The 26945-nt window shown below is 42.9% G+C and overlaps 1 protein-coding gene across 1 annotated transcript in view; it reads right to left on the bottom strand.

The window, feature by feature from the left end:
* ARHGAP20 (Rho GTPase activating protein 20) overlaps window positions 1–26945 on the bottom strand; it is an 80427-nt gene that overhangs the window by 35023 nt on the left and 18459 nt on the right. Inside the window, exon 2 of the mRNA XM_035116227.2 lies at window positions 24971–25056. Coding sequence (XP_034972118.2) covers window positions 24971–25056 — 86 coding nt within the window. The remainder of the gene's footprint in view (window positions 1–24970; window positions 25057–26945) is intronic.

Genomic DNA, 26945 nt, shown 5'->3' with positions numbered 1-26945 from the left:
AGAAGCAGCTAAATATTGAAGAGAACATCCTGCTGCGACCAGAATGGGAAAAAAACAACATTGTCGGTCTCATGTCATTATGACATCATCTCACTAGTAAAATTAAACTAAGGGCACACAAGCAAACAGTTTCTTCCTCCAGAGCTTTCATCAGTGTTTCTAAATAAAACCAATATCTCAATTATTATTATTATTATTATTATTATTATTTATTTATTTATTTATTTATACCCTGCCCATCTTGCTGGGTTTCCCCAGCCACTCTGGGCGGCTTCCAATAGAAAAATGAAATAAAATAATCTATTAAACATTAAAAGCCTCCCTAAACAGGGCTGCCTTCGGCATTTAATATGTGAATGCCAAAATGTTTATTTTAATACTACATTTTAATATCTATTGCTAGATGAAACAGAACCAAGATGAAACAGAACCAAGAAATCATGACGCCTCTTAGAAACCTACCAACCTACTATAATTTTAAATAGAAGCACTAGCATCATCAACATCCATTGAACCAAAACTGGAACTGGGCTTTTGCAATCAACAAGGCATAGAAATCAAGTGTAGCAAAGGAATAGCAATGGACTTGTTAAATGCTGGGAAATGGAACAACACTGAGCCAATCTAGATTGGGTAACACTGCACTTTTAAAAGAATAAAGAATGATTAAAGGCTGCCCTGGAGGATTTGGTGGTACTACTTCTGCACAGCAGACAAAAAACTGAGTTGTGTGCCAAAGTCCCTAGGTTCAAACCTCCCTTAGCCACAAGGCGACTACGGTAGTTGATTTTAGGCAAGTCAGAATTCCACAACCCTCGCTATCCCCCCACCCCATATGGTAATTATAACATTGTGATCTATGAGAAGCACCATGAACATTTGAAATCAAGCCATCTACAAAAACAGAGACAATAATTTTTAGCCATTTGCAAGCACACAAATAACTACTTACAAGCCTATAATATTCCTCTGAATATCAGGTGCTGGGGATAGAGAACAGTGAGAGAATTGTTGCCTTCAGAAGTTGCAAGGCTCTCAGAAGCGTCCTCCAGGCAGCCACTGCCAGAAACAGAGCTTTGGTCCAATCCAGCAAGGTTTTGTTTAAAAAAATGTGTCTCATTTGCCAAAGCAACTCCCACCTTAAAGGACCATGTGGCATTCCATTCACTTTGTGTTTTTCAGCTCAACTTTGCACAAATTGCCCGTTCTACTTTGCAAGAGCCCCGTGCTAATAATTTAATTGGGCAAAACCGGGTATATAACCCTTTGGAAATAGAAATTCCGTAAACTTTCACCAATTATTATTATTATTATTATTATTATTATTATTATTATTATTATTATCAGCATGAGCATGCCTTTGAAATCAAAGGAAGGAGCGGGTATGTTGCACAGTTAGAAGCTTTAGCAGCCGAAAGAATCTAGAAAATATATTTTCTAGCCAAGTATCATGGTTGTTACTAGCAGATTCTCCACCCCAACCTATGCCCTTAGAATTAAAAAGATACCGTATTGTTCAAAGATAAAACCATTTCCATCCCATTTTTTTTAGCAGTGAAAAAGGGGGCTGGGAGAGAAAGGAAGATAACAGGAAGACAGAAGCAGGTAATACAGTTAAGGATATCTACCTGTATCTAGATATGCCGTGGAAACCACCTTCCAATTAAATTTACACAAGACTTTTTTTTGGCTTTCATATATTTTTATTCCATCCTAATGGAATAAGCCTTTATGTGCAAAGAAAACCCTCACTATTGCAAAAGCGGCATGAGCCACTACGTAGTTTTGAGTGACAACTGTAGTCATCTATTACCTGAATGTGTGAAACTGATATAAACAATCATCCCTGTGCTGAGTCATAATGGTTCATTTTCCCTATCAAGTACCCAACAATGAGAGTCAAGCTGCTGGTAATAATCCTATCATGGGTTGGCTTTCACCCATCAAGTGATGGGGAATGGGGGGAAATCTTAGGAGACTGGGAGAAAAATACCTTTTGCTCCCTAAATACCTTTTGCACTGCTGAAGGACACAAAAGAAGCAACTTCCAATCCATATCCCACAAGGGACACTTATCATGGCAGCAAGATAAAGGTAAATTAATGGCTACCATTCCTAGCACCAGAACTGTTGCATTCATGTCTGAAGAATTCAAACCTGGTTTCTCCTCCTCCCCACTTAAGTTGAACCTGTCAACTTATCCACCAGACACCCCAAACTTGTACCTTTCAATTAGTCATCCGTACTGGCAATTGGACAAACTGTGCAAATGCAGGCCACTCAGGGTTGATTTTGGCATATGTTACATGCACTTTCCCCCCATGACCACTGGGTACTTATAAGAGGCCTAACCTTTGTAAGAGGTGCAGCAATAAAACTGCTGGCACATTTGCAAAGCTAAGGAGGGCCTCCTATGGTTTCAAATTGGATGAGAGACCATGTGTTGAGATTCCTGCATTGCAGGGCATTGGACTCAGGCTTCCTCAACCTCAGCCCTCCAGATGTTTTGAGACTACAATTCCCAGCATCCCTGACCACTGGTCCTGCTAGCTAGGGATCATGGGAGCTGTAGGCCAAAAACATCTGGAGGGCCGAGGTTGAGGAAACCTGATCTAGATGACCCTTGGGTCCCTTCCAGCTCTACAATTCTACAATTTTATGAGCAATGCTGTCAATGGAGTCATGCCATATGCCCAGAAGTCTGTGCTTGCGGAAGGGGGAACTTTTTATCATACACTTGGACTAAACAGGAAAACCCTGGTACTCCCAACCTAGTTAGTTTTCATAATGACTGCTCCCCACATCAAATGGGGGGGGGGTGTGGTGACTTATGCGCAGTCGCACACAGCCCCCTGGATCCCAGTGCAGCCCCTAGTAGTTCGGACTGGCATCCTCCCCTGGCTGGATACCTGGGGTCTCCGCCTACCTCAGCCAATCGGCCAATCTTGCCAGGGGAGGAGTTGCCATGGGATTGGTCAGGTAAGGGGAGGGATTATCCAGCACACACAAAGAAGGGGATTCTTACCTGGGAACCAGCAGTCAGCTCCAGAGCTTCTCCCACCCACCACACCCTCATCTAAGTCTTAGTTTGCAGGTTAACCTCTTTTTCCACAGGTACGCAGGCGCTGCTACGTTAGGGCCGCTGTTGAAGGGCCGGAAAGGAATTTCCCTGCATTGGCAGGTTTCGCCTTTCCTGTAGCAATACCTCACAACTTTGGCGGTTTCAGGCCTTGAGCGGAATCCTTTTGGCTATCTTCCTAAGGGGGGGGGGTGAGGTGGTGACCTCACCCCCTTTTGCGGCATCAAGATCAGGGTTCCTGTTAAAGGGGTCTTGGGGGGAGGCATCGACCATACACCGAGTGGTTGTCACTGCTCTCCCCTCCAGTGGCGGAGAATGGGGGCGGGCTCTCTCTGCTTGAACATATGTTCTCCAGAGCCAGCCCAACCCCATACATTCTGGATAACCCTGAAGTCCCCCAGATCCCCGGCTGGGGACTGGGAAGGGTAAACACCCAATGCCTGAGCAAAGGTCTGTCTACATCTGAATCTTAATAAAGTTGTGGCCAATTTTAGTCCCATAACACGTTGTCTTGAGTCATTATTCCGCTTGGGGGTTGCCTGGGGTTTGGGGGACTCTGCCTGTCCACACAATGGTATGGCCAAGGAGAATTCTCAACTTTGAATAAATTTTTAAAACTAAATACTGTTTCATCAACAGCTAGCTAGTTACATCAGGCATCCCCAAACTGCGGACCACCAGATGTTTTGGCCTACAACTCCCATGATCCCTAGCTAACAGGACCAGTGGTTGGGGAAGATGGGAATTGTAGTCCAAAACATCTGGAGGGCCGAAGTTTGGGGGTGCCTGATCTATATCATGGTTGCCATTTCCACTTGACTTACTCATGTCTTCCTTCCTTTATACATCATAGAATGTAAGAGCTGGAAGGGACCCAAGGGTCATCTAGTCCAACCACCTCCGATGCAGGAACCTCAGCTAATGCATCCATGACAGATGGCCATCCACAGAAATCGGAAAACTTAGATGGGGAACCCAGCATCAGCTAATCTACATAACCCTAACATTGCCAAACAGAACCCACTGGGCCCATTGCACCCACTTAGACCACAGTGCTCTAATGTACAATTCATTCCGCCTGAGTTTATTTTATTCTTGCTCTAATTCTTTTACTATCCAGTCTGTGTCAAATAATGTTTTCATGCCACATATTGAGAGGACCGATGCTGTGACGCTCTCTTTTGGTATTATCCAAAGATGACAAAGCTAGGTCAAGTTCACTCTGAAAAAGATTATTCTGATGAGCCGATGGCAGCCTCTGCTCTATTTCATGGCCAGTTTTTCAGATTCTCAGAACAATTCCTCTTGAGAAGAAACCTTTGGTGCACTATTAATTCAAAGCTTGTTTGAAGAAATGTGACTTAAACATGTAACTAACTGGATCTCAGCAACCAAACTGATTTCTCATTATTAGCAGACTTCAAAGTGCTGATAATTAACTAATTCTGCCTGCTACATCATTTGCATTCAGAGCCATTATCTTATAATGAACCTCCAACCTGCGTATCAGAGGACAGGAGAATATGGCAAAAAGTAAACATATACTGCAGCTATTTATAGAGCACTTGAAGGTGTTGTCACAATTGCAAGAACACACACATTTAATCCATTTGACCACATATATAAATTATATTCAGCTGGCATCTTACAAGTATTACATCCTTATATATACTCACTTCCACGTTAGAGTTCAAAGAATCATAGAATTGTAGAGTTGGAAGGGACCCCTACTCTAGTCCAACTCCCTGCAATGCAGGAATCTCAGCTATATCACCCATGACAGATGGCCACCCAACCTCTGCTTAAAAACCTCAGGGCTGGGGACCTAATTTGGCCCTCCAGGCATCTCTATTTGGACCTCGGGACTCTCCATAGGCCACACCCTCCTTGGATCCTTTTGCCTGGCTGGAAGGCATCCTTCAACTGGGAACTGGCCTGGGAACTCTTGCTTGTTTGGAATGTAGCCTATTGTGCAAATGTAAGGTGCACAAGCTTTGCCCCAGTGGCCCCCGGAAGGCTGACCACAACGAAATGTGGCTCTTGGATGAAAAAGGTCCTTATCCCCATTACACAGAAATAGCCCTCCCCTGTGACCAAGATCTTAGTCTAAGATTTACATACTCACAAATAAGTCCTGCTTAATTCAAGCAAATTCATGTTCTGATACAAGGCCATAAATGGCAACTATCATTCCTTCAGACTGGCCAACCATTTTGGCCTGGCGAAAAACTATAGCATGAGAAGAGCCTTGAAGGGCTAGACCAAAAATCCATCGAGTCCAGAATCCAGCTGTCAACAGCAACCAGCCAGAAACTTCTGGGAAGCTTACAAAAAAAATCACAAACTCTTCCTGGCTGCAAGAGAAGACTTGCTGCTTCTACACTAGACCTTTTTGTGCCATCTTTTGTCCAATCTATTTTTCTTTATTTTTACGGAGCCAACTAGACAGCATTGCTATCAGATTGTAGCTTCCCCCGTTTCTTTGTTTTCCATTTCCTCCTTCCCTTCCCTTCCCATCTCTGATCTGATTTGTTGCTATTTTATTCTAATAAAAGACAGTGGCAGTATCAGCCTGTCTAATGTGGGCAGGTAAAATGCTGTCAAAGCTTCTAAGGGCTCCTGTGTCTGTAATTAAACCCTGTTTTAAGGCTCAGGCCGTTTGAGTGTCTCCTGATGTACATGGGTGGGAGATTAGTGATGAACAGCATCTCTTAACAGCCCCAATGTCCATTTCCAATCCTGTGAAGGAGAACGGTTTAATTATTTGATTTCCCATCTTTTAGTTCTTCTTCATAGTGAAGTAGTGCTACTGTTTTTTTTACTATGTTATTTTTAAGACAAAGTCATATAGTTGAAAACTACATAAATGTAAACATAAGCAAAACTCACCGCACCACCTACAGCTAAAACACAGATTTAAAAATGGAGAGACGAAGTATATTTAAGTTATTTAAAAGGTCTGAGACCAGCAATAAAACTGCCAGCGCATTTTTAAGCTAAGCAGCGTTCAGTATGGTTTGCCATTGGATGGGGGGCTGTGTGTAGAGATTTCTGCATTGCGGGGGGTTGGATTAGATGACCCTCGGAGTCCCTTCCACTCAGAAGTAATCTCCACTAAGTTCACTGGATCTTCCACTTGGGTTAATGGGCACAGCATTATAGTTCAATGCACAGGATTGTGACCTACTTACCTTGGAGCAGCAGTAAATGGTGTTGGAGAAAAGAGGTGCTTACCTGATCTCCAAGCAGGTGAGATGCTGTGGCTTAATGGGAGGAAGAGGAGGAGGACGGTGAAGTGGGCAGCGTGGGGCAAACACACTGGCAGGGGTGCAAGATTGGGATCTACTGGTGTGTTTGCACCTTAACACCTTTCCTGCTGCCCCACCCTCCCAGTAAGCAGCTTTGCTCACTCACCTGCCAGGTCAGGTAAATTCTCCCCCAAAGGCCACACCACCTGCTACTGCTTGAGAGTAATTCCCAATGTATTCAGTGGAGCTTACGTCTGAGTAGGCCTAAATAACATTGCTCTGTGAGACATTTTATTTTTAAAATGCCAGCTATTTTTTGTTTTGAGTCTTTTCTTTTGAGAAGTTGGGATAAATTAGAGTAACTTTCCAGATTTCCAATAAAGTTGCTGTATTATACTATTAATAGACAGTACACGGATGCAGAAAAGCATGGAACTTCCTCTCTCCTAAGGACGGCCAACCTTGTTTTGAAATTTTACCATCAACGATCCCTTCAGCTCTAGGACAGCCTCATTCCAAGAATGCAGCCCTTTTGTTTAACAATGGAAAATCTGTAACTGTCGAAGTACTTCTGTGATTAAAAACATTGTGATTTTGGAAAAGAAAAAAGAAAGCAAGGCCCTTCTTCACTAATAAGACAGGACGCAGCCCTCTGTGCCTGAAATCATTTTGTTGCCAGTTTAAAATTTAGTTTAAAATAAACATTTTACCTGTAGAAATGAAAGCTGAATTTTTATCTTCCTTAGAGAGCCAACGTAGGGCAGTAGCCAAGAGACTGGTCAAACAACTGTATTCATTCTGAGGGGAAGTGTGCTAAAAACTGGGCACTTATTTTGAAGAAAAAGCAGCTATAGGCCCCTATCAAGCAGGATTTGGGCTCAGGGTCAGTTTCCTGTTGAAAACTGGGACACCCCCCTAAATTTCACCTATACACTCATGTGTTTTGAACTGGTGGTGACTATGGGCGTAGCCAGGATTTTGTTGGGGGAGGCAGGCCTTTTGCTTTGGGGGGGGGGAGAACCCCAGTTTGCTATGTATTTTTATTGAGTTTTATTGATGGGGGGCAACTGCCCTCCCTGCCCCCATTTGGCTACACCCATGATGGTGACTTACTAGGAAAAGACCTTGGAGTCATAGTGGATAGCTCAGTGAAGACACTGACTTTGTGAAAAAGGCAAATTCAATTCTAGCAATCATTAGGAAAGGAATTGACAATAAATTGCCACTGTCATAATGCCATTATACAAGCACCTTTTGGAAATATGCAGCTAGGAATCGGGATTTTATTATCAGCATAAGTTCATTGGTGTTAAAACAGCGCATCAAGAAGTACAAACTTCTGTGATATAAAAAACACCAATTATCCACATGAGCAAAAAACAAAAAGCAGAATCTGACAGCCAAACAAAACAATTCCCAACAACATCTGGAAAAGCCTGGATCTGCCAGACCACTGGAAATCAGCGTTTATTTGCACACGCCTTGCAAAATAGCTTAATAAAGCCAGTATGTCAAATGGTGACTGTCTGTTCTCCAAAGATCATTGTGGCTCCAACAATCAAAGAAGGAACAGCAACAGGGAGCTTGCTTCACACTCACCCTACCTGTGCCGCCTTACTCCCTCTCCCTCTTAGGGGACCAAGGATCAATGGGAAGATACTTTCGCTTCTACCAAAAAGATCACTGTGGCTGCAACAATCAAAGAAGGAACAGCTCTACCTCCACCGCCTAACTCAGTGATGGCAAACCTATGACACGCGTGTCAGACGTGACACGCAGAACCCTCACTGCTGGCACGTGCCCCATTGGCCCATTCACGCTGTTGTTGTTGCCCCCCCCCAATTTGTTCTCCCGCTCCTCCTCACGCTACATCTTGTCTCCTCTGTTAAAACCCGGATCCTTTTTTGTTTGTTTGTTGCTGATAGCCAGAGATTGGTTTTTTAACTGCTTTGGCAGACGATGATTAGGTGTAACAGCGTTCATTTTTTAACCCGTTCTGTGCTGGGTTTTTTTTGGGGGGGGCACTTTGGCAGACTATGTCAGTGCTGTGTGTTAGCTCCAGCGAAGGTATTATTCGTCATTTATTTCTGTTCTCTTCTCCCCCCCAAAACGCAGCAGCTTTGGGACATCCCCCCCCCAATAAGCAAAGCAACTTTTGCACCCCCCAAAAAATCTCCAAAACTTTGGTCAGCAGCTCCCCCCAAAAAGCTGTACAACTCTGGGCACTTTGTGATAAATAAGGGGTTTTTTGTTTGGTTAGGTTAAATAATTGGTTTTTGGTTTATTAAATACAGTTATATATTACAATTATACATTTTTGTTATTTAAACTATAAATATCGTGAAATTATGGGTTTTTTCTCGAAGTGACACACCACCCGAGTTATACTTGCTTTTTTGGCGAATTTTGATACACGAAGCTCAAACAGTTGCCCATCACTGGCCTAACTCACACTACCTCCACCGCCCTACGCGCTCTACCACAACTCCTCTCCAAATGACAGTTGCCTATTCAAAAGGATACTAGCAGAACACCCAGATGCCATCCATCAGTTGGTGGAACAACCACCAACTCTTGTTATTCAAGCAACAACACCAGCAACAGACAGATCAAACTGGCCTGAACCAGATATAAAGCCATCTTATGGATCACCATTTTGTTCTGGCCTTGAAGAACTGATCTTTCTCCTCTACCCTTCCCCTCCACATTCCAATCACTGCCTGAAAAGCATGGTGAAAATATAGTAAATAAATACTGTTGTTGTTGTTGTTGTTGTTGTTGCTGCTGCTGTTGCTGTAATTTAAATTTGTATACCGCCTTTTGTCCGCTGATCTCAGGGTGGTTCACAAACATAAAAATACAATATAAAAGCACAAAATACTCAATAAAAACAAGAACAAAAAGAAGAAACCAATTCTCTTCAACTTCCTCGCATCCCCTCCCACATTTAAAAGGAGGTTAAGATGTTAATCATCCAAAGACCTCACTGAAGAGGAACGTTTTTGCCTGGCATCTAAAGATGTATAATGAAGGTGCCAGGTGACCAGCCCTGGGGAGAGCAGTCTACAAACAGGGAGCCACTGCAGAAAAGACTTGTTCTCATGTTGCCATCCTTCAAACCTCTTGTGGAGACGGCACATGAAGAAGTAAAAAGTTAAGCAGCAAGATCCATGAGCACAGATAATCCTCCATAGTTTGGAGCAGCTGTCCCCAGCCTGGTTCCTTCCAGATGTTTTAAACTACAACTCCCATCAGCCCAATCCAGCGCAGCTCAAGCCCTGCTTCTCCTTGCTGTTGCTGCCTGGGTGAGTGAACAGTGGCAGGGAGGAGGAGGAGGAGACCCCACTTGCCTTACCTTCTCCCTCTGGCACGGCTTTGCAATTGGGCCTGAAGGAAGAGGACAAATTGACGGGCAGCACCAACAGTAGCAAGGAGGAGAGATCACTTAGAGGGCATCTATCCCACCCCAAAAAGTGAACTCAACTGGGCCAAAGCAACTTGTCTACAGAGTAGAAGGATGATTTATAAATATAGAGAGATGTATGCTGAAATACAGACTGCAGAAGAATCGACCCTCTGTTCCCAAACCACCACTCTCATTAAAGTTTTATTCATAGCAGAAGTCACCTTGTGCAGCATTCCCGTAACAATTATATCAATTAAATACCACTCTATATCTTTTAAATAGTACAAAGATCCCTCTGTTGTTCTTCCATGTCGATCACAACAACTAGATCCTGAACCCAAATAAGAGTTCAGAAGAGGAAAGTAAAAGGTTAGTTTCTTCTTTCTAAAAAAACCAAAACCCTATTCTTCATCACTGTTTAACATCTCAGCCCTATGAATGTATACATGCAAGTAAAACAAACTGCAAAAGTGTACACTGGGTTAAAAGTACATTTCAAAATTTCCAAACTAGGATACAGATCTACAAATGGGAAACCTTTGGCACCTCAACCAGACATTTCACCCTCCCATGATAGGAGGGGGATGCCTTGGTGTTTGCAGTATTGTGAAGTTCTGTTTTTACCACTGAAGCCCCTACAGATAAATATGCAATATGCAGCTTGTCTGAACTGGAGATTCTCTTTTCTTAGTTAATCAATTCCATTTGACAGGCTAGATGCCATATTCCACAGTATGATATACATTTCCTACGCCATTGTTTCAGAAAAAGCATTAGCTCCACCACTGGTGCCAGGGAAATCTTTCAATACAACTGAAGTCCAGGTTGGAATCTGGAACTCAAACTGAATGTTAAAAAACTGAACAGCCTCTGGAAGGTCAAATCAAGACCACAGAATTAGATTCCGTACAGGCAGAGGCCTTATTTTGCAAATGGGTCATTCTGATCTACAGTTGCTGGGAGCGCATTTGGTACATGAGAGTCTACACATTTCTGTTTTTTTCAATCAACATATCCATTGCTACTTTGAGGCTTGGACTGTCCATACCAGTGCATGGAGTGTGAAAGAATATATCACAGGTGTGGCTTTTGGTCCCTCCCCATAATCATTTCCCCTTCCCCTACCCTGTAGGATTATAGCTCAGTTGGTAGAGCAGGAGACTCTTAATCTCAGGGATGTAGGCTCGAATAGTCCCGTGTTGGGCGGAAGATTGCTGCATTGCAGGGGGTTGGACTAGATGACCCTCATGGTCCCTTTCCAACTCAATGATTCTATGGCTCTATTCTATGATCTATTTAGTTTGCTTGGTTTTTTTTAAAAAAAACTAATAAAAACAAATGGGGCTGCCTCTTTCTCTATTTTTTCAAAATTGTTTCCATTTTATATTAAAAACATACTCAAATTTTTCACATTATATTCTGCTCTCGCGAGCACTCAACTCCCCTCCCTCCCAGCCCTTGATTACCTTAAATTATATCTTTTTAAAATTGTATTTCATATTTCCCCTCTTTACTCTCTATTCAATTCTGATAATCGCAAAATTATGTTAATTGTAAATCAGTGCTTTCTATAAACTATCAAGCTTTAAATCAGTCCTGTCAGTGTTGTTAAATGTTTACAGTTTTCTGGGGCTGCCTCTTTCTCTAAGCGTAGTGTGTTCAAGCTCAATCTTTCTATAAATTAAGTAATGCCAAGAGTCACCTGTAGCATCAGAAAGGTTGGGTGGGGGTTTAAACCAGCTAGAAGGGGCAAGAGGGCTTCCTGCTGCACAGAGATGCTTGCCTCTTCTTGTTGTCCACCCCACCCAAAAAAAACCTGTTCTCCTACTACAGAACAATCTTCAGGAAGTTTGAAAAAGCAGTTAGAGGTGGCTCAAGAGTTATTTGAATCCTCTCACAGCACAACTGGATCCTTGGGTGCTTTAAGCTGATGCTGCATACCAGCGGGAGAAGGCTAAGAAATAGGCATTATCTTAATTTGCTGAAACAGTAGAATATCCACAAACCCCACTCAGAGCACTAAGCAGCCCCTGAAGACTTGTTTTTTTACAGAGCTGAAGGCATCTGAAGACAGCCCTGTTTAGGGAGGCTTTTAATGTTTAATAGATTATTTCATTTCATTTTTCTGTTGGAAGCCACCCAGAGTAACTGGGGAAACCCAGCCAGATGGGCAGGGTATAAATAATATATTATTATTATTATTATTATTATTATTATTATTATTATTATTATTGAGCTTGACAAATCTTTTCGTGCGAGGAGTAAAGAGGCGTACGGGTGTGGCGAACGATGTTGAACCATCACCACACACCTGACAAACAGCCAATCCAAAAAGCATGGTAGGGAAGATTCCACAGCAGCAGAGACTACAGAAGTATATCAGGTTTATTTCTACCTCACCAGATTTTCTGCACTAAAGGGAAATCCAGATTAAACAAAACAAGAAAGTATGGTTTAGCATTCTGATGACAACACACACTCATTTATTCTTGAATTTACGGTATATCCCACTCTTTCTCTCAGAGGAGCCCAGGGTGGTATTGTGTGGATACTGTGGGGAAATTTCCAAGCACAAATTGTCCACAATAAACGGCAGTGTGGATGCACTCTTAACATGAATAACTATAACCTTGATTCATCTGTAGAGCTTTAGACAATATTTTAAATACATGTCCCACTGGATAGGAATTATTCTGTTGTACCAAAGTGATTATTCACTTTAAATCAGTCCCTCTGTACTTGCTAGCTGTGGTAAATGCAGAATGACCCAGATTTCATATGACCTGGTACAAGAGACTGGTGGGTGAGGCTGACATTCATATATATGCCAACTGGACTGTTGAGAACCTAAACTTAGCAGGTTTTTATTTGGAAGCATTGCATTGGTTGGTTGAGAAGACGACATAGAAAGTCTTCCCAATTCTTGAAACTCACCTGCTGTGCAAAAAGGCAGACACAGAGCAAATAATTCATTTTAAGCCCATTTAGAAGCAGTAAATAATGGGTCACTTAGCTGGGAACCCTTCTACTTTTCCAATAAAAAGTTTCAGAATCTTCTTTGGTTGGAGACTGTATTCTGCTAGTCACAGCTCTACCCTTTTTCTTCTTTTTCTGCAACAAGTCAATTAATTCCCTATTTGGTATGATGAATGCTGGTCAAATGCTGGTCTAATAAACATTCTAGAAATTTAATTCTGTAAATGCATTTTCAGAGCTGGGGTAAAACAATTTTAATCTTCCCTTTGATTTAGAAGGGGCAAAGTTATTGCAGAAAGAAAAGTTGATTATAGATCCACACTGGATAAAACGAAGTTATCCTCAGAAAATGTACTTTTAGAACCTTCTTTCTTCCTTTTGCTTTCCTCACTCTACCTTTTGCTCTAATAAAAGTGTGTGTGTGTGTGTGTGTGTGTGTGTGTGTGTGTAGAAACAGCCCGTTTCACTTTCCAGGTGTATAAACACAGCCATAAGCCACTTTTATGTAATAACCGTAGAATTGAACGTCCTACAAAAACAGAAGGAAGAAAACCACAGGAGGAGGAGGAGGAGGAGAGGGATTCAAGTCTGTAAGTTAACTTGGAGGTTGGGGTGGAGGGAGGGAGGAGAGAGCCTACTGGAGGCCTCAGAGAGTTCATGTTGTCCCTTCTTAACAGTTTTAATGAAAATTTATCTCGTTATTGCACAAAAAATACCCTGAGTTCAAGTGCACAGAATTTTGGAAGGGGGGGGAGAATCATACTAGCATCATAATTGACCCAAATGAAACAGGAATTAGAGGATCCAAAATTTCATTTTGTGCAATAGCATTGTCAGTCATTTGAACTGGGTGTAATTGAATTCATATGAGGAGGACTAAGCGTCCTGCTTTGCTGGCATTCTGCCCACTCCCACATTTTTATACATAGCTAGATCGGTTTCTATTATCTTTTCTTCTTCAGGATCCAGCCGTGATATACTAAAGTCACAAGGAAATATCAGCCACATTGACTTTGAGAAAGGGCAATGTTATGACTTCCACTGAACCAAGCTTGGAACTGGACTGCTTATATTTTTGCCATTTGTTTCTTGAGTGGGCTCAAGGCTATTTCCAACCTTAACCACCAAAACTCATGGGCTAACTTTCTAAAGAAACATTCCAAAGAAAGTTAACCCATGAGTTCTGATTGTTATGTGGGACGCATGTGGGAGTTTAATGTAGAAGAGCTCCTGCTTTCTCTGTAGCATGCCAATTTCATATGCGCAGAATGTTGTGTGCATGGGTAAAAACATCCTGCTGCATGACAGCACCAACCACACCAGTATGGTCTACGTAACAGGGAGCAAAGCACTGGCTTGGCACATAGTAGGCTTCCTAGGTCAGCCCTGCACCCCAGGATGCAGGTAGCCCATCTCAAACAGGAAACTGCTATTTGAAGTTTGCTACAAGGGGTATGAACAGGAGGAAAATTAGGGAGGAAAACAAAACTGGAAAAACAAAGTAGCAAGGATAGAAGTTCAAGCTGTTCCTATCACAGAGCTAAACTGCTCAAGTTTTGGAGTGTAATATATTCTCAGTACATGAGAATAGCTGTGGTTTTATTTTTCTGGGTGTTTCCCCCCCCCCCACGCTTTCCCATATCATACCCCATGCCATGCTTATCATATTTACCAATCTAAGTAAATGGAAAAATACTGAAATTATATATATCGCTAGGCATTAGCTTTCTGCTGGAAGATAAACATCAAAAGACGAAAGGGCAGGGTTTTTGCTAGTCTCTGGCTTTTAAGAGAACTTGGTCACTTGGTTTTACTATTATCTCTTCTCTAACTATGCAGGCCAGTGCAGGGATGAGCAAAGGTGTTTTCTTAGGTGTGCAGGTCATATCCTTATTTATCCTGGGACAACTCCATAAGAGCAACATTTGCCCTCATAACTATGAGGTTAGATTATTGTAATTCTCTCTCAGTAGAGCTCCCTGCAGGGTCTGTCTATGACTTGCAGCTGAAGATACAATAGCACAATTACTCAATGTGATAATATTACACATAGCAATTCTTCAGCTGCTTGCAAAGGTGGCTGTAGGGGGGGGGAAGTGTGCTGTATTTTCAAAGCTTTAACTTCTGAAACTCAATAGCAGTGGTTGTCTTATGTGCTTTTAGAGATGTAGAAGCACTCGACCTCTTCTCGGTGCATATAACACACACCTACCCCCACTATTACACACACCAGTGGCACACTTGGTTGTGAGGTCCTTTTAAGTAATCCCAAACTAACCTATGCATCTTTATGTGCTTCCAATGGGGCTTAGCTTCAAATGAGTGCACAGAGAATAGCATTATTGGAGGAATATTCGCTAATATTAAAACCTCCCATCCAAAAGCACAACAATAGAGTGTGCATACATGTATGTCTGGGGGAAACTGTTTAACACAAGTTAAGAGCCAGTGTGGTGTAGTGGTTAAGAAGAGCGGTAGACTCGTAATCTGGGGAACCGGGTTCGCGTCTCTGCTCCTCCACATGCAGCTGCTGGGTGACCTTGGGCTAGTCACACTTCTCTGAAGTCTCTCAGCCCCACCCACCTCACAGGGTGTCTGTTGTGGGGGAGGAGGGGAAAGGAGATTGTTAGCCGCTTTGAGACTCCTTCGGGTAGTGATAAAGCGGGATATCAAATCCAAACTCTTCTTCTTCCTGAATATTGCCCAAAAAACTGGTGGCAAAACGCAATGCCAGTGAGGGTTTGGTGCCATCTTAAAGCTTATTTTCTAAAAGATATAACCAGGTAAAAGGAAAGTGCTTACTCACATTATCACACATACATCCTTTCAAAACAAAATTAAAATGCTTCACAGTCTCCCTTCTTCCACAGCAGTCCCCAGGCATTGAAAATAGCTTCGTCTTCCTCCTCCTCCTCCTTCTCTGATGTATGCATATTCAACCTCCACTTAGGAATGGACTGCTTTGAAAGCAGTAAACATTTGGCTTGTGGTAGCCATCACTGTTGTATCTTTCCCCCTTGAAAAAAAATGTGTTCCACGTTCCCTGACCTTTGTAAAGGCTTTTTTGAATCTGACCTTTTTATTTGCCCTAGAACAAGATAGGCAGCTGGGATGGAGATAAGGTGGGAGAGAAGAGGCATCATGCTTCACCCCATTTTTTCCACCAGGCTGATCACTTGGCTCAAACCCCATTATGTGTCCTGTCAGCCAACACTGAACAACAGGTTTCAGGTTGAAGCAAGTTGAACATCTTGACTTTTGGTCTAAATAAATGGCAGATAGAGCAGTAAAAGTGTTCCTGGACTACACTACTAGAAAGAAATTGTAAGTAGTCATGGTAGAGACTGCATGCTTGAGCACTTTCCCGTATAGAAAACCAGTCATGGATAAAGCTAGGTAGGACTTATTTTCCTTTTAGATAATCAGCATGTTTTTATACAAGGGGCATTAAGGCATTACTATCCACCTCCCCTGCTATTAGTTCCCCTGCTATTTGTATACAAAAGGCCTTATTATCTTCTTTAGTATACAAACAGGCAAGGAACTGCAACTACGGTGACTTTGTAACTACCCAAGATAACAGGGTATAAATAAAATTATTATTATTATTATTATTATTATTATTATTTTCAGACAGACAACATATATATCCCACATTTTGAATTCAGAGAGTCAAGACCTGAGACAGTGGCCTGGTTCACACATAACTTTGAGCCATGATTTGTTCAACTAAAGTATGGTTTGTCTGAAGGTCTGAACCCTGCCCAGCAAATATGAAGCCATGGCTTCATAGAATCATTGAACTGTAGAGCGATAAGGAACCCCAAGGGCCTTCTGATTTAACACTCTGCAGGGCAGGAGGTTACTTTAACTATGATCTGGCATTATGAACAAACTTCATAGCTTTGTCTAACCATGGTTTATTTGGCCACCTCAACCCAGGTGCTCTTATGAGATAATAGCGACTGGAAAACAAATCAAGCTTTGAAAAAAACCATACCATAGCTTGTCTGCGGGGGCGTACGAAGGGAGTGTGGGGGATGTGGGCTGTCCTGGGTGTCATCCCTGAGCGGGTGACAAAATGGAACTTACCATGGGGGCCTGGCCTGCAGCGCGCCCAAGCCACGTGTCTCTCCTGGGAGTGACATGGCGGCTCGGGCCCCGCGCTACCCGAAACGGCAGCATGGGGCTTGCGTCTGCCAGGCACAGATCACTGCGGCGCCCCCGTGCGCAGATCACCCGTGGGCAGCTTGCCCTGCCCCCGCCACTCCGGGTGCTGGAGCAGCTAGCTACACCCCTGCTTGTCTGCTCGTCTTGAGATGACTTACGATTTGTTGAGTGAACCAGAGTTACAAAACTAACCATGTTTTACCCCTGTATGTGAACCCAGCCAGTATCTTAACAAGTTCATTTATTGCTGCTATCAGCTCTCCCAGAGCTGTAGTCACTCCAGAGGGGAGGTCTTCCTGTACACTAGGGATGGGAAAACTGTGACCCATGCAAATGTTGTTGGACTTCAGTTCCTTTCAATCCCAGCCAACATGGCCACAAGTTTAACCTCTCCTCTATGCATTAAAATGGCTTAGGGTAATCTACAAGACAAACACTGGGGATTAGGTATACCAGCTCAGTGTACCATGATTACTCATTAGAAAGTTAATTTTTTGTTTATCATGAATACCAACCAAGATTCAGAAAACTGTATGATTGTTGTTGTTTAGTCGTTTAGTCGTGTCCGACTCTTTGTAACCCCATGGACCAGAGCATGCCAGGCACTCCTGTCTTCCACTGCCTCCCGCAGTTTGGTCAAACTCATGTTAGTATGATACACAAATGTAAAATAATGTGAATGGCAAAGCTGTTATTCACAATAGTTTGGACGAAGTACTGTCTACTTGGACTGGACAATTAAGGCCTTCTGGCAACTGGCAATTTATATTTAATAGATCTCCTGTCATCAACTTCGAGTCACATAGCTCAGATGATCCACATGTCTTCTGATTAAACCCTTGAGAACGCTCTGTGCAGTTCTTTAGGGTACACACTGTATCTCCATAGTAGAGCTAAGCCTATTGCATTACCAGATACTACATATGATCTTTGTTATCTAGAAATACTTAGCATTTGGCACAGGGATATAAAATAACATGTCAAAATCATTTACTGTGATTTAAACAACTGCAGGATTTCCATGAAACATGGATCTTTGGTATTCTTCAGCATGGGTGGAAGAAAGTAAGGGAAATGCCTAAAAACCCACATCTTTTCTCAGTGTCTGCAAATCTAAACTTAAAATTATAAACAGGATTCTAATACATTTATTTATAAAGTCTATTAAAAATTCTTCCTTTAGCACAAGTAGTTTCCATCTCTAGACTACTGTATTATATTGCCTATCATAGGGATTTCATTTCTGACATCTTTACAAAAGGATATTTCAAAACCACAAGTTACTTAAAACCTTTTAAAAGGTTACAGCCTGTACTAAGTACACCATCTTCTCTTAAAGAATGTACAGACAGGTTGCTTAATTTAAAATGATGGTCTCTGAACAATCATCATAGTGCAGTGATAAAGTCTCATTCTGCACATACCGGTATATATTTCTGATCATTCTAGACTGGGGTGACTTTGGGCCCTTCAGCTGTTTGTGGACTACAATTCCCACCATCCCTAGCTAGCAGGTAAAAGGTAAAGGTAAACGACCCCTGGACGGTTAAGTCCAGTCAAAGGCAACTATGGGGTTGCGGCACTCATCTCGCTTTCAGACTGAGAGCGCCGGTGTTTGTCCACAGGCAGCTTTCCGAATCATGTGACCAGCATGACTAAACTGCTCCTAGCACAATGGAACACCATGACAGAAGCCAGAGCACATGGAAACACCGTTCACCTTCCCGCCACAGCAGTACCTATTTATCTACTTGCACTGGTGGCTTTCAAACTGCCAGATTGACAGGAGCTGGGACAGAGCCAACAGGAGCTCACTCTGTTGTGGGGATTTGAACTGCCAACCGTCCGATCAGCAAGTTCGAGGCTCAGTGGTTTAGACCACAGCGCCACCTGTCCTAGCTAGGAGGACCAGTGGTCAAGGGTGGTGGAAACTGTAGTCCAAAAACAGCTGGAGAACCAAGTCAAAAATGAGCAAAAATGAGGAAACTGTGGCTCTCTATATGCTGAACTCCTACCAGATCCAGATCTTCAAAGAAGGCTCTTCACCATATTCTCATCATTCAGTGGCACAGTGGTGCTGTCCTATTTGTGGAATGACCTCTCCTTGCAGAATAGCTGGTGCCAAAATTGTTGTCATTTTGGTGCCAGATCAGTACTTCGTTTTCTTGGCAATTTTAAGGGAATTTTGCTCTTTGACCTGCTCTGCTGCTCTTGCTTTGTTTTTCCATATCTCTATTCTGATGTGCTGGGTGGTGCTTTTATAATTTTATTGTGTTTTTGTCTGTGCTTTGTACAGTACCCTACCATGCTGTTTATATAGATCAGGACCAGCCAATAAGGTATCCTCCAGATGTTCTGAACTTCAACTCCCATCAGCCCCTGTGAACATGGCCAATAGAGATAATAGTAACTGTAGTCCACAACATCCAGAGTGCAACCTATTTGCCACACAATGCAGATGACGGGTAAGCTACAGTCCTGCTTGATCAAGCCAGTTGCCCATCGAGTCTAGCATCCTGTTCTCACAGTGTCTAACCAAATGCTCATGGGAAATCTACAAGCAAGACTCAAGAAGGACAACAGCATTCTCCCCTCCTGCAGTTTCCAGCAACTGGTATTCAGAAGCATATTGCCTCCAACCATGGCTATGAATAATAAATCAATTCTGAAATGCTTTTGCTCAGGGTAGAAGTGGAAGCAAGTATGAAGAAAACAAAACAGTTTTGGCCCAAAAGTTCTGTATTTGCATAGCTCAAACCACCAGGGCTTTGTTAGCTGGTCTTCATTTAGTAATATATTTTTTTTACTAGAATTGGAAAAGAACAGAATTATTTGGTTTCAGGCATATCTCAAGCACCGCATTACGAGTTAGCACTGAGGTGCCTCCCACACAATGAGGTCCCAACGGTAAACAAGTGGATTACAGCTGTGTACCATACTCGCAGCCAGCTATCCTTCTATCGGATATTCACAGAATTAAATGCAGGATCCAGTTTTTGCTGAAACCTGGACTGTCATTTTCAACATGTCTAGTTCAAATCTGCTTAGCATTTCCCACAAAAGTCCATTTTAATGGGAAAAAAATCTGCAAGCATTTTGTAAAATCTTCCAGCACTGATGGAAGAAAGAAACATAGAAATAGAAAGGATGTCTGAATATTACCAATGCTGTCCTATCAGTACTATTAACTGGCAAAACTAATTGACACTGAATCCAGACAAGCCTGAAATAATAATGATGGGTCATGGGTAAGGTGGCTCCTATCAACTGTGTGCTTAAACCTCCCATAGTCAGTTGGTACACTGCCATTAGCAAGTAGGCTGCATCCTGGTTTTAACTAGATTTATATTACTGTATATTTATACAAGGAGGCTCTGCAAGAAAATGCTGCTGTGATCCTTAATCCCAACCAGAAATGTTGGTGCCAGTTGTCCCATGGAATCCTATATAATAATGTCCAAGTTGTCCCTGCGTCCAGTTGTCCCGTGTGTCCCTGGGTCACTGCGCATGTGCCCCAGGGATACAGGGATTGGACAGCAGAGACTGCGCGCGCGCACTCCCCCCCCACTCTGCCTCCTCCAACCGCCGCTCCCGCCGGACACCGCCTCACTGCAGGGCACGTCAGGGAAGCGAGGGTGGAGGCCGGCGAAGGCCTCCTCACAACCCTCCCTGGCCGTGAGGAGCGGCGGTTGGAGGAGGCGGGGGGGGGAGAGGAAGGAAGGAGAAACCTTCCTGTCCCCCTGCCGCCGACAGCAAGGACAGGTCCCAGGGTTCGGAGAAGCGCTGCGCAAGCACTTCTCTGAACCCTGGGATGTCTGCTTCCTGTCGGCGGCTGCGGGAGAGAAACGGAGGAGGAGAAAGCAGCGCTTTCTCCTCCTCCGTTCCTGTCCCCCTGCCACCGACAGCAAGGACAGGTCCCAGGGTTCGGAGAAGCGCTGCGCAGGCGCTTCTCCGAACCCCAGGATTCTAGCGCCCGTTATTGAACGGGCTGAAAACCACTAGTACTATATAAGCTATAAGAAGCTCAATCAAGCCATTTTGCTCCTCCTTCTGTTTCCCACTTTCCATTTCCAAGAGAAATTGAACTTTATATGTTGGTGCTAAGCACGGTTCATTCTCACTGGGCTTTTAAATAATGTTGTCCTCTAAGGGATTAAAAAAAATTTTATGCAAATCTCAGGATTCCCCTAAAAATTTCAAGATCTCTCTCTTGTTTCTCAGTAGAATCATTTTGGGTTCTAATTATGTATGTGTCAGCACTTATTACCCAGCTTTGATACTAAAGAAAATAATGGGTGGCAGTGAACTAAGTTTTACTCAAGAGTACACCCAAAACGCAGAGACATCACCTTGCCGACAAAGGTCCGTATAGTTAAAGCTATGGTTTCCCCTGTAGTAATATATGGAAGTGAGAGCTGGACCATAAAGAAGGCTGATCGCCGAAGAATTGATGCTTTTGAATTATGGTGCTGGAGGAGACCCTTGAGAGTCCCATGGACTGCAAGAAGATCAAACTTATCCATTCTGAAGGAAATCAGCCCTGAGTGTTCACTGGAAGGACAGGTCGTGAAGCTGAGGCTCCAATACTTCTGCCATCTCATGAGAAGACTCCCTGGAAATGACCCTGATGTTGGGAAAGATGGAGGGCACAAAGAGAAGGGGACGACAGAGGACGAGATGGTTGGACAGTGTTCTCGATGCTATGAACATGAGTTTGACCAAATTGTGGCAGGCAGTGGAAGACAGAAGTGCCTGGCATGCTCTGGTCCATGGGGTCACGGTAGAGTTGGACACGACTAAACAACAAAACAACAACAACACCCAATGAAATTAACAAACATGGCTCGGCTATTCTTTGCAGGGGAACACCACCCAATCAACCTGGAACCTTGGGGACAGAACAGGATAGAGTGCCTCCTGCCACATTTCTTTCTACAAAATGGAAATTGCAGACGTACACAAAAATATCCATCTATCTTGCTCATAGTAATGCAATGAAAGAGTTCCTCGGGACATGGTGAACTCTCCTTCATTAGAGGTTTTCAAGCCGAGGTCGAATAGCCATTTGTCATGGATGCTTTGGTTGAGATTCCTTTCCAACTCTACGATCTATGATTCTAAGTCAACAGGATCTACCTTTACCTAACCGGGGCATGATTACAGTCCGAATTTCCATAAAATGCTAATACCACCTACTTGCAGACGTTAGAATAGTTGGATCCTAGTAACAGTCGTTCAGATTTTTTTAGAGGAGGAGGAGGAAGTGGGATAATCCCATAGGCATAGGCCAGTGCTATGTTGAGATACTGTTTATATACATGTACTAAGAAGACATTTGAGAATGGACCATAAAATGGTATGAAGCTATAAACTTACTAGGTTTTCTAAATATTTCCTGACCAAACTCCCTCATTATGTTTAATAAATACAGAAATGCTAAGGAAAGGCTATTCATATAAATCCCCCACAGATGTAAGTTGGATTTGGAAAGGAGTTTTGTAATCTACAGGTCATTAATCAACCATTAAAAAGACAGTGCACTAAGTATCAACAACAGGATTTAGTGCCAGAATAAAGTTATAATCCATTTAAGCTTGAAATCAATGTTTTGCCTACAAAAGGGTGCTAAGTATTAAGACAGCTTTAAAAACAAAATATTTGAAATATCTGAACATACCAGAGGTCATGTCACTCATTTCTCTTTTCTGCTTATAAAAAGGAGCAATCCACAAGAGTCAAGCATTTACTGAGCACAGAAAAAAAATTCAAAGACCATTTGTTTGATTATTGTTGAAGAAGACTGAATTCTTGTTAATCAGAGAAGGAAATTTCGGGAGCGGGGGGAAGGGAGAGTAAGAGAAAAATAATCAACTGAACTGAGCTCAGAGTTCATTTAAACTGTGCTCCTATGATTTTGCCAATTACTGGTACTTTTACAGATGCAATTCCTGGAAATTATTCGAACTATCATATAGATTAATAGGAATTGCTTCAAAAGGTTATTGGGATAGAACATTAAAATGTGGAGAGAGATACATCTCTCTCCAGTGCCAGTTAATCTGAGGATAGCTGATACATAAGCCCTTTAAGACAGACAATGCAGGTAGAATTAGCTAAATCTTATCATCCAGACATATCTCAAGTCGCATGCAGTATCATAGAAATTAGTTTGAGCTCCGAGTCTATCAAGTACAAGCTTCCTTGAAAAGTACCTTGTGTACTACTAGAGGTCCTCTATGGTTCACTCAGTCCATGAAGAGCAAGTTAATAGTGCAGTGCTCAGCATGAACTGACTACACCCTATCTGCTCCAGATTGCTGCACAAGCAAAGGGATTCAGTAGGCAGGCTTTCTGGGACAGACAAGTCAGTGTGAAAGTGGTTCCCTGAAGATGGGAAGTTTGAAACCAACCATCTCTAGCAGATAAGATAGTCTCCTATACAGATCATTAGAGTTATCTGCAATTGTTCCTAGCACATGGATAACTGTGCAGGGGTGAATGAAGGCTCTCCGGCACCCAGTGTGGGGTGCCGAGGGGTGGGGTGAACTGCCTACAGGGGCAGGGCAAACCTCCCAGCAGCGAATGCGCCACTACGGATGGCACCATACGGACGGTGGCAGGATCCTTTGCTCGCAGCTGCAGAGGGATCCTCTGCTCATGGCTTCAGTGGCGGTGCCCAGGGCGGACCGCCACCTCGCCTCCCTTCCTCTACCCCTGTAACTGCGGCCAGAATTATCTCCACAATTCAAAGCTTCATAAGCCAACTAACATATTCATGACCAATGAAAACTATTTTCACAGCAAAACAATGGGTAGGTTGGTTGTAAAGCAGGAAACCACACTCCCACCAATCATTTTCAACACGGGGCCATGTCTTCAGTGGAAAGCCAGTATGGTAGAGGTTGGACTAGAAAGGCCTAAGACCAAACACACAGTTTTCCAGCATAACCTGCCTACAGGATGGTGGAAAGGATAAACTCGGGTCAGTGGCGGAGGAAGGGGTGTGCGGGGTGTTGGGGCCATTCCAGGTGTCACCACTGATGGGGATGACAAAACGACAAAAATAAGAGTTTTAAAAAATAATACCAATAAAAATGGGGCTCACAAAACTTTTATAGTTCAGTCAGCAAACTTAACAAAATGTGGCTGGCACTGGGCGCCACACCGTGGGAGCTGGCACTTACACTTGCAGAGCCTGCAGCGCGCCCAAGCCACACATGTCTCCTGGGAGTGACATGGCGGCTTGGGCGCTTGCAGGCTCCACGCTGCCTAAAACAGCAGCATGGGACTTGCGTCTGCCCACCACCTCTCCCTCAGGTGCCCTACAGCTGAGGAGGAGGCGGAGAGGCTCCATCCAGTGCACCCCACCCCATGAGAGGCTCAGCCTGCCCCTGGCTGCAGGACACATGGACTGCACTCAGCATCCAAGCGGCTAGCTCCGCCACTGACTGGGATCAATTGGGAGAAAGGGTGGAAGATTCATTCAGTAAATAGCAATGGGCTCCCACTCAACATCAGGAAGGGGTCCTCAGAGAGCAAACTGACCTTTACATCATGCTAATTTCACTTGCAGAGCACTTTATTCATCTGCATAATCCTGTGAAATCACACGCTACACGGGAGCAGCTTTCCCACAGATTATAACCCAGAGGTCAAAAATTGCAGAAAGGGTATGTAAGCTACATGCAACCTGCAGGCCGCATACTACTTGCACTTGATTCCAAATAACTAATTTGCTTGCAAAGATCCCCACTAGAAAATCTTATTACCGGTAAATATGTATGCCATTTATAGGCCAACCTAGAACAAAATGTTCCCTGGGCAATTCATAAGATTCTAAATGTAAGCAGGTCTGTATATACTGCCTTGAGGTAGTATGAAAATAAGTTTTACTGAGAGTAGAACAACTGAAATTAACATGCTTTTCAGAATCAATACCACCTGGAAAAGGCTGCTGTGGGGGTGGCTTACATCTCTCTCTCCAAACAGTGTTTCAGCCTTGTGTGGTTAACTACTTGTCAAAAACACATTATGATCTGGGCCAGGAAATCTGCAAAAAAGTAGAGCCAGTAACAACACATTCCACCTTACCTGACACTCGTTCTGGACTTGGTCAGCGCTTTGCTGAGAACCAAGGATGGTGCCGATTGACGCCTTTGGGCCAAGCTCTTCATTTTCTGATGAAAAACAGAAACAAAATTAATATGTAAGAAATGTTTTACAACAGCAGCTGTATGGAAGAAAAACATGAAAGGGGGAAAAATAACCACCACAACCAAGTCAGTTCCATTTGAAGGTCCTAAAACATCAGGTTGGCAGAAATGGCTTCACCATTTCTCAGAAGCGAAATGTCTGCAGAATATTCCATGCTGGCAATGTGAAGGTTGCCAGGTAAGGGAATATAGAAGACTATTGGACTCTAGCACGTTTTATTCCAGAAGAGTTACTAAAGTTGTTTGCCCACTGACCAATTACATCTCTGGTCTTAATTGGCAATTATTGTGTTCCAGATCCTACTTGTTCTCATGGAAGTGTCCTCTCTCTCACACAGAAACAATACAATTATATGTCTGCAGCCTCAAAGTTTTCTGCCTTAAAAATGGATTAAGGTTCAACAACAAGATAAAGATGACAGAGTAATGTGCTCACTGTTAATAACCCATATCCTGTCTGGACTTTACAAGACTTTGCTACTTGGAGGTCCCAGTCTGGCACCTGCTGCTAGCTATATTTTTATATATATTACATACACTCACTATAGGAAACCTGCTTTCCATAAGGTTCCACACAATAACACAATTAATGCTTCATGGTAACATGCTCCACTCCCAGTTTGAGCAACAAAAATATCAGCATGAGCACACATTCTGGGATTAGTTAAAAATACACTACTAAACTATGTCCAACACGCAGGATTGATGAAATCCAGAGAAAAAGAGAACTGTCTCCTGAGACACCACCAAATATAATAAAAAAATACAGTACCACTCCCTTCCTTAGAGCTTAATCCCAAATAAGTAACTGCAAGATTGTAACCTTATACAGACTGGTAGGTGTCAGGGCATCATTTAATCGGTTAAATAAAGGAATTTAAAGTATTTTGGCAAAGTGTTTAATCTAAGTACTTATAAACTGCAGGTCGCAAGCATATGTTAAGCGGCATTCAGTCCACTGCGTGAGAAGGGAGAAGGCCTGTACGACAGGATAGTGAGGTTTCTTGCACCAGTGTGCACATTTGGAATTTTGAGGAAGCGGTGCAGGCGCTAGTCACAAATGGTGGTTGTGAGGTGTGTGACAAACACAAAATGGCTGCCACATCTAAAGGAGCAGGAAAGGGCACAGGACCTTTTTGTAGGCACCATGGGGGGCATTGATGGGCACCCTGGTGTCCGCAAACCTCACAGTGAGGACCCCTGCTCTAAACTCACGCCTAACCGCAACATAAGCATGCGTAATCTAATAACAAGTAACTTTTTAGAACTACTACTTTTTCTCATATACAGTATACTAACTCAGGACCAGGTTATTTGAGAAACTGGCTCTCCTAAAAGTTCCAAAGATATCAAAGTCTGCTTCATACTAACTCAGAGTAGGGCTTTCAGTGTGGCTGTCCCTATTCTGCGGTATAGCATTCCTGTTGAGAGATGACAAGTGTCCACTATCTGTCCTTTTTGAAACATCTGAAGACAGTTTTGTTCCAATAGGCTTTCCCAGCTAGATGAATGGGTCTCTACCATGGATGTTGATTTCATTTTTGCTTTTTAAAACTATCCCTTGTTTTTCATTTGTGTTAACTGTATTTCACAGTTTTATTGTCCATCACCTTGAAACGCTTGCATAGAAGGCAATTAATAAATAACAATGATGATAACAAATTGCTGAAATAGATTAACACTTATATGATTATTCAGCTAAGTTTTCTTTAGCCAGGTGACAACCCTAGTATATGCAGACTTGCAAACAAGTTACCAGTCCTCAAAATTTATTATAATCATAGAATCATAGATTTGGGTGTGACCTCCAAGGGACATCTAGTTCAACCCCCTGCTGTGCAGGAATTACTAGC

The sequence above is a fragment of the Zootoca vivipara genome, chromosome 4 (assembly GCF_963506605.1).
Source record: "Zootoca vivipara chromosome 4, rZooViv1.1, whole genome shotgun sequence".
NCBI classification, from domain to species: domain Eukaryota; kingdom Metazoa; phylum Chordata; class Lepidosauria; order Squamata; family Lacertidae; genus Zootoca; species Zootoca vivipara.
The sequence above is the reverse complement of the archived record's forward strand: the minus strand, read 5'-3'. Positions and strand labels throughout refer to the sequence as shown.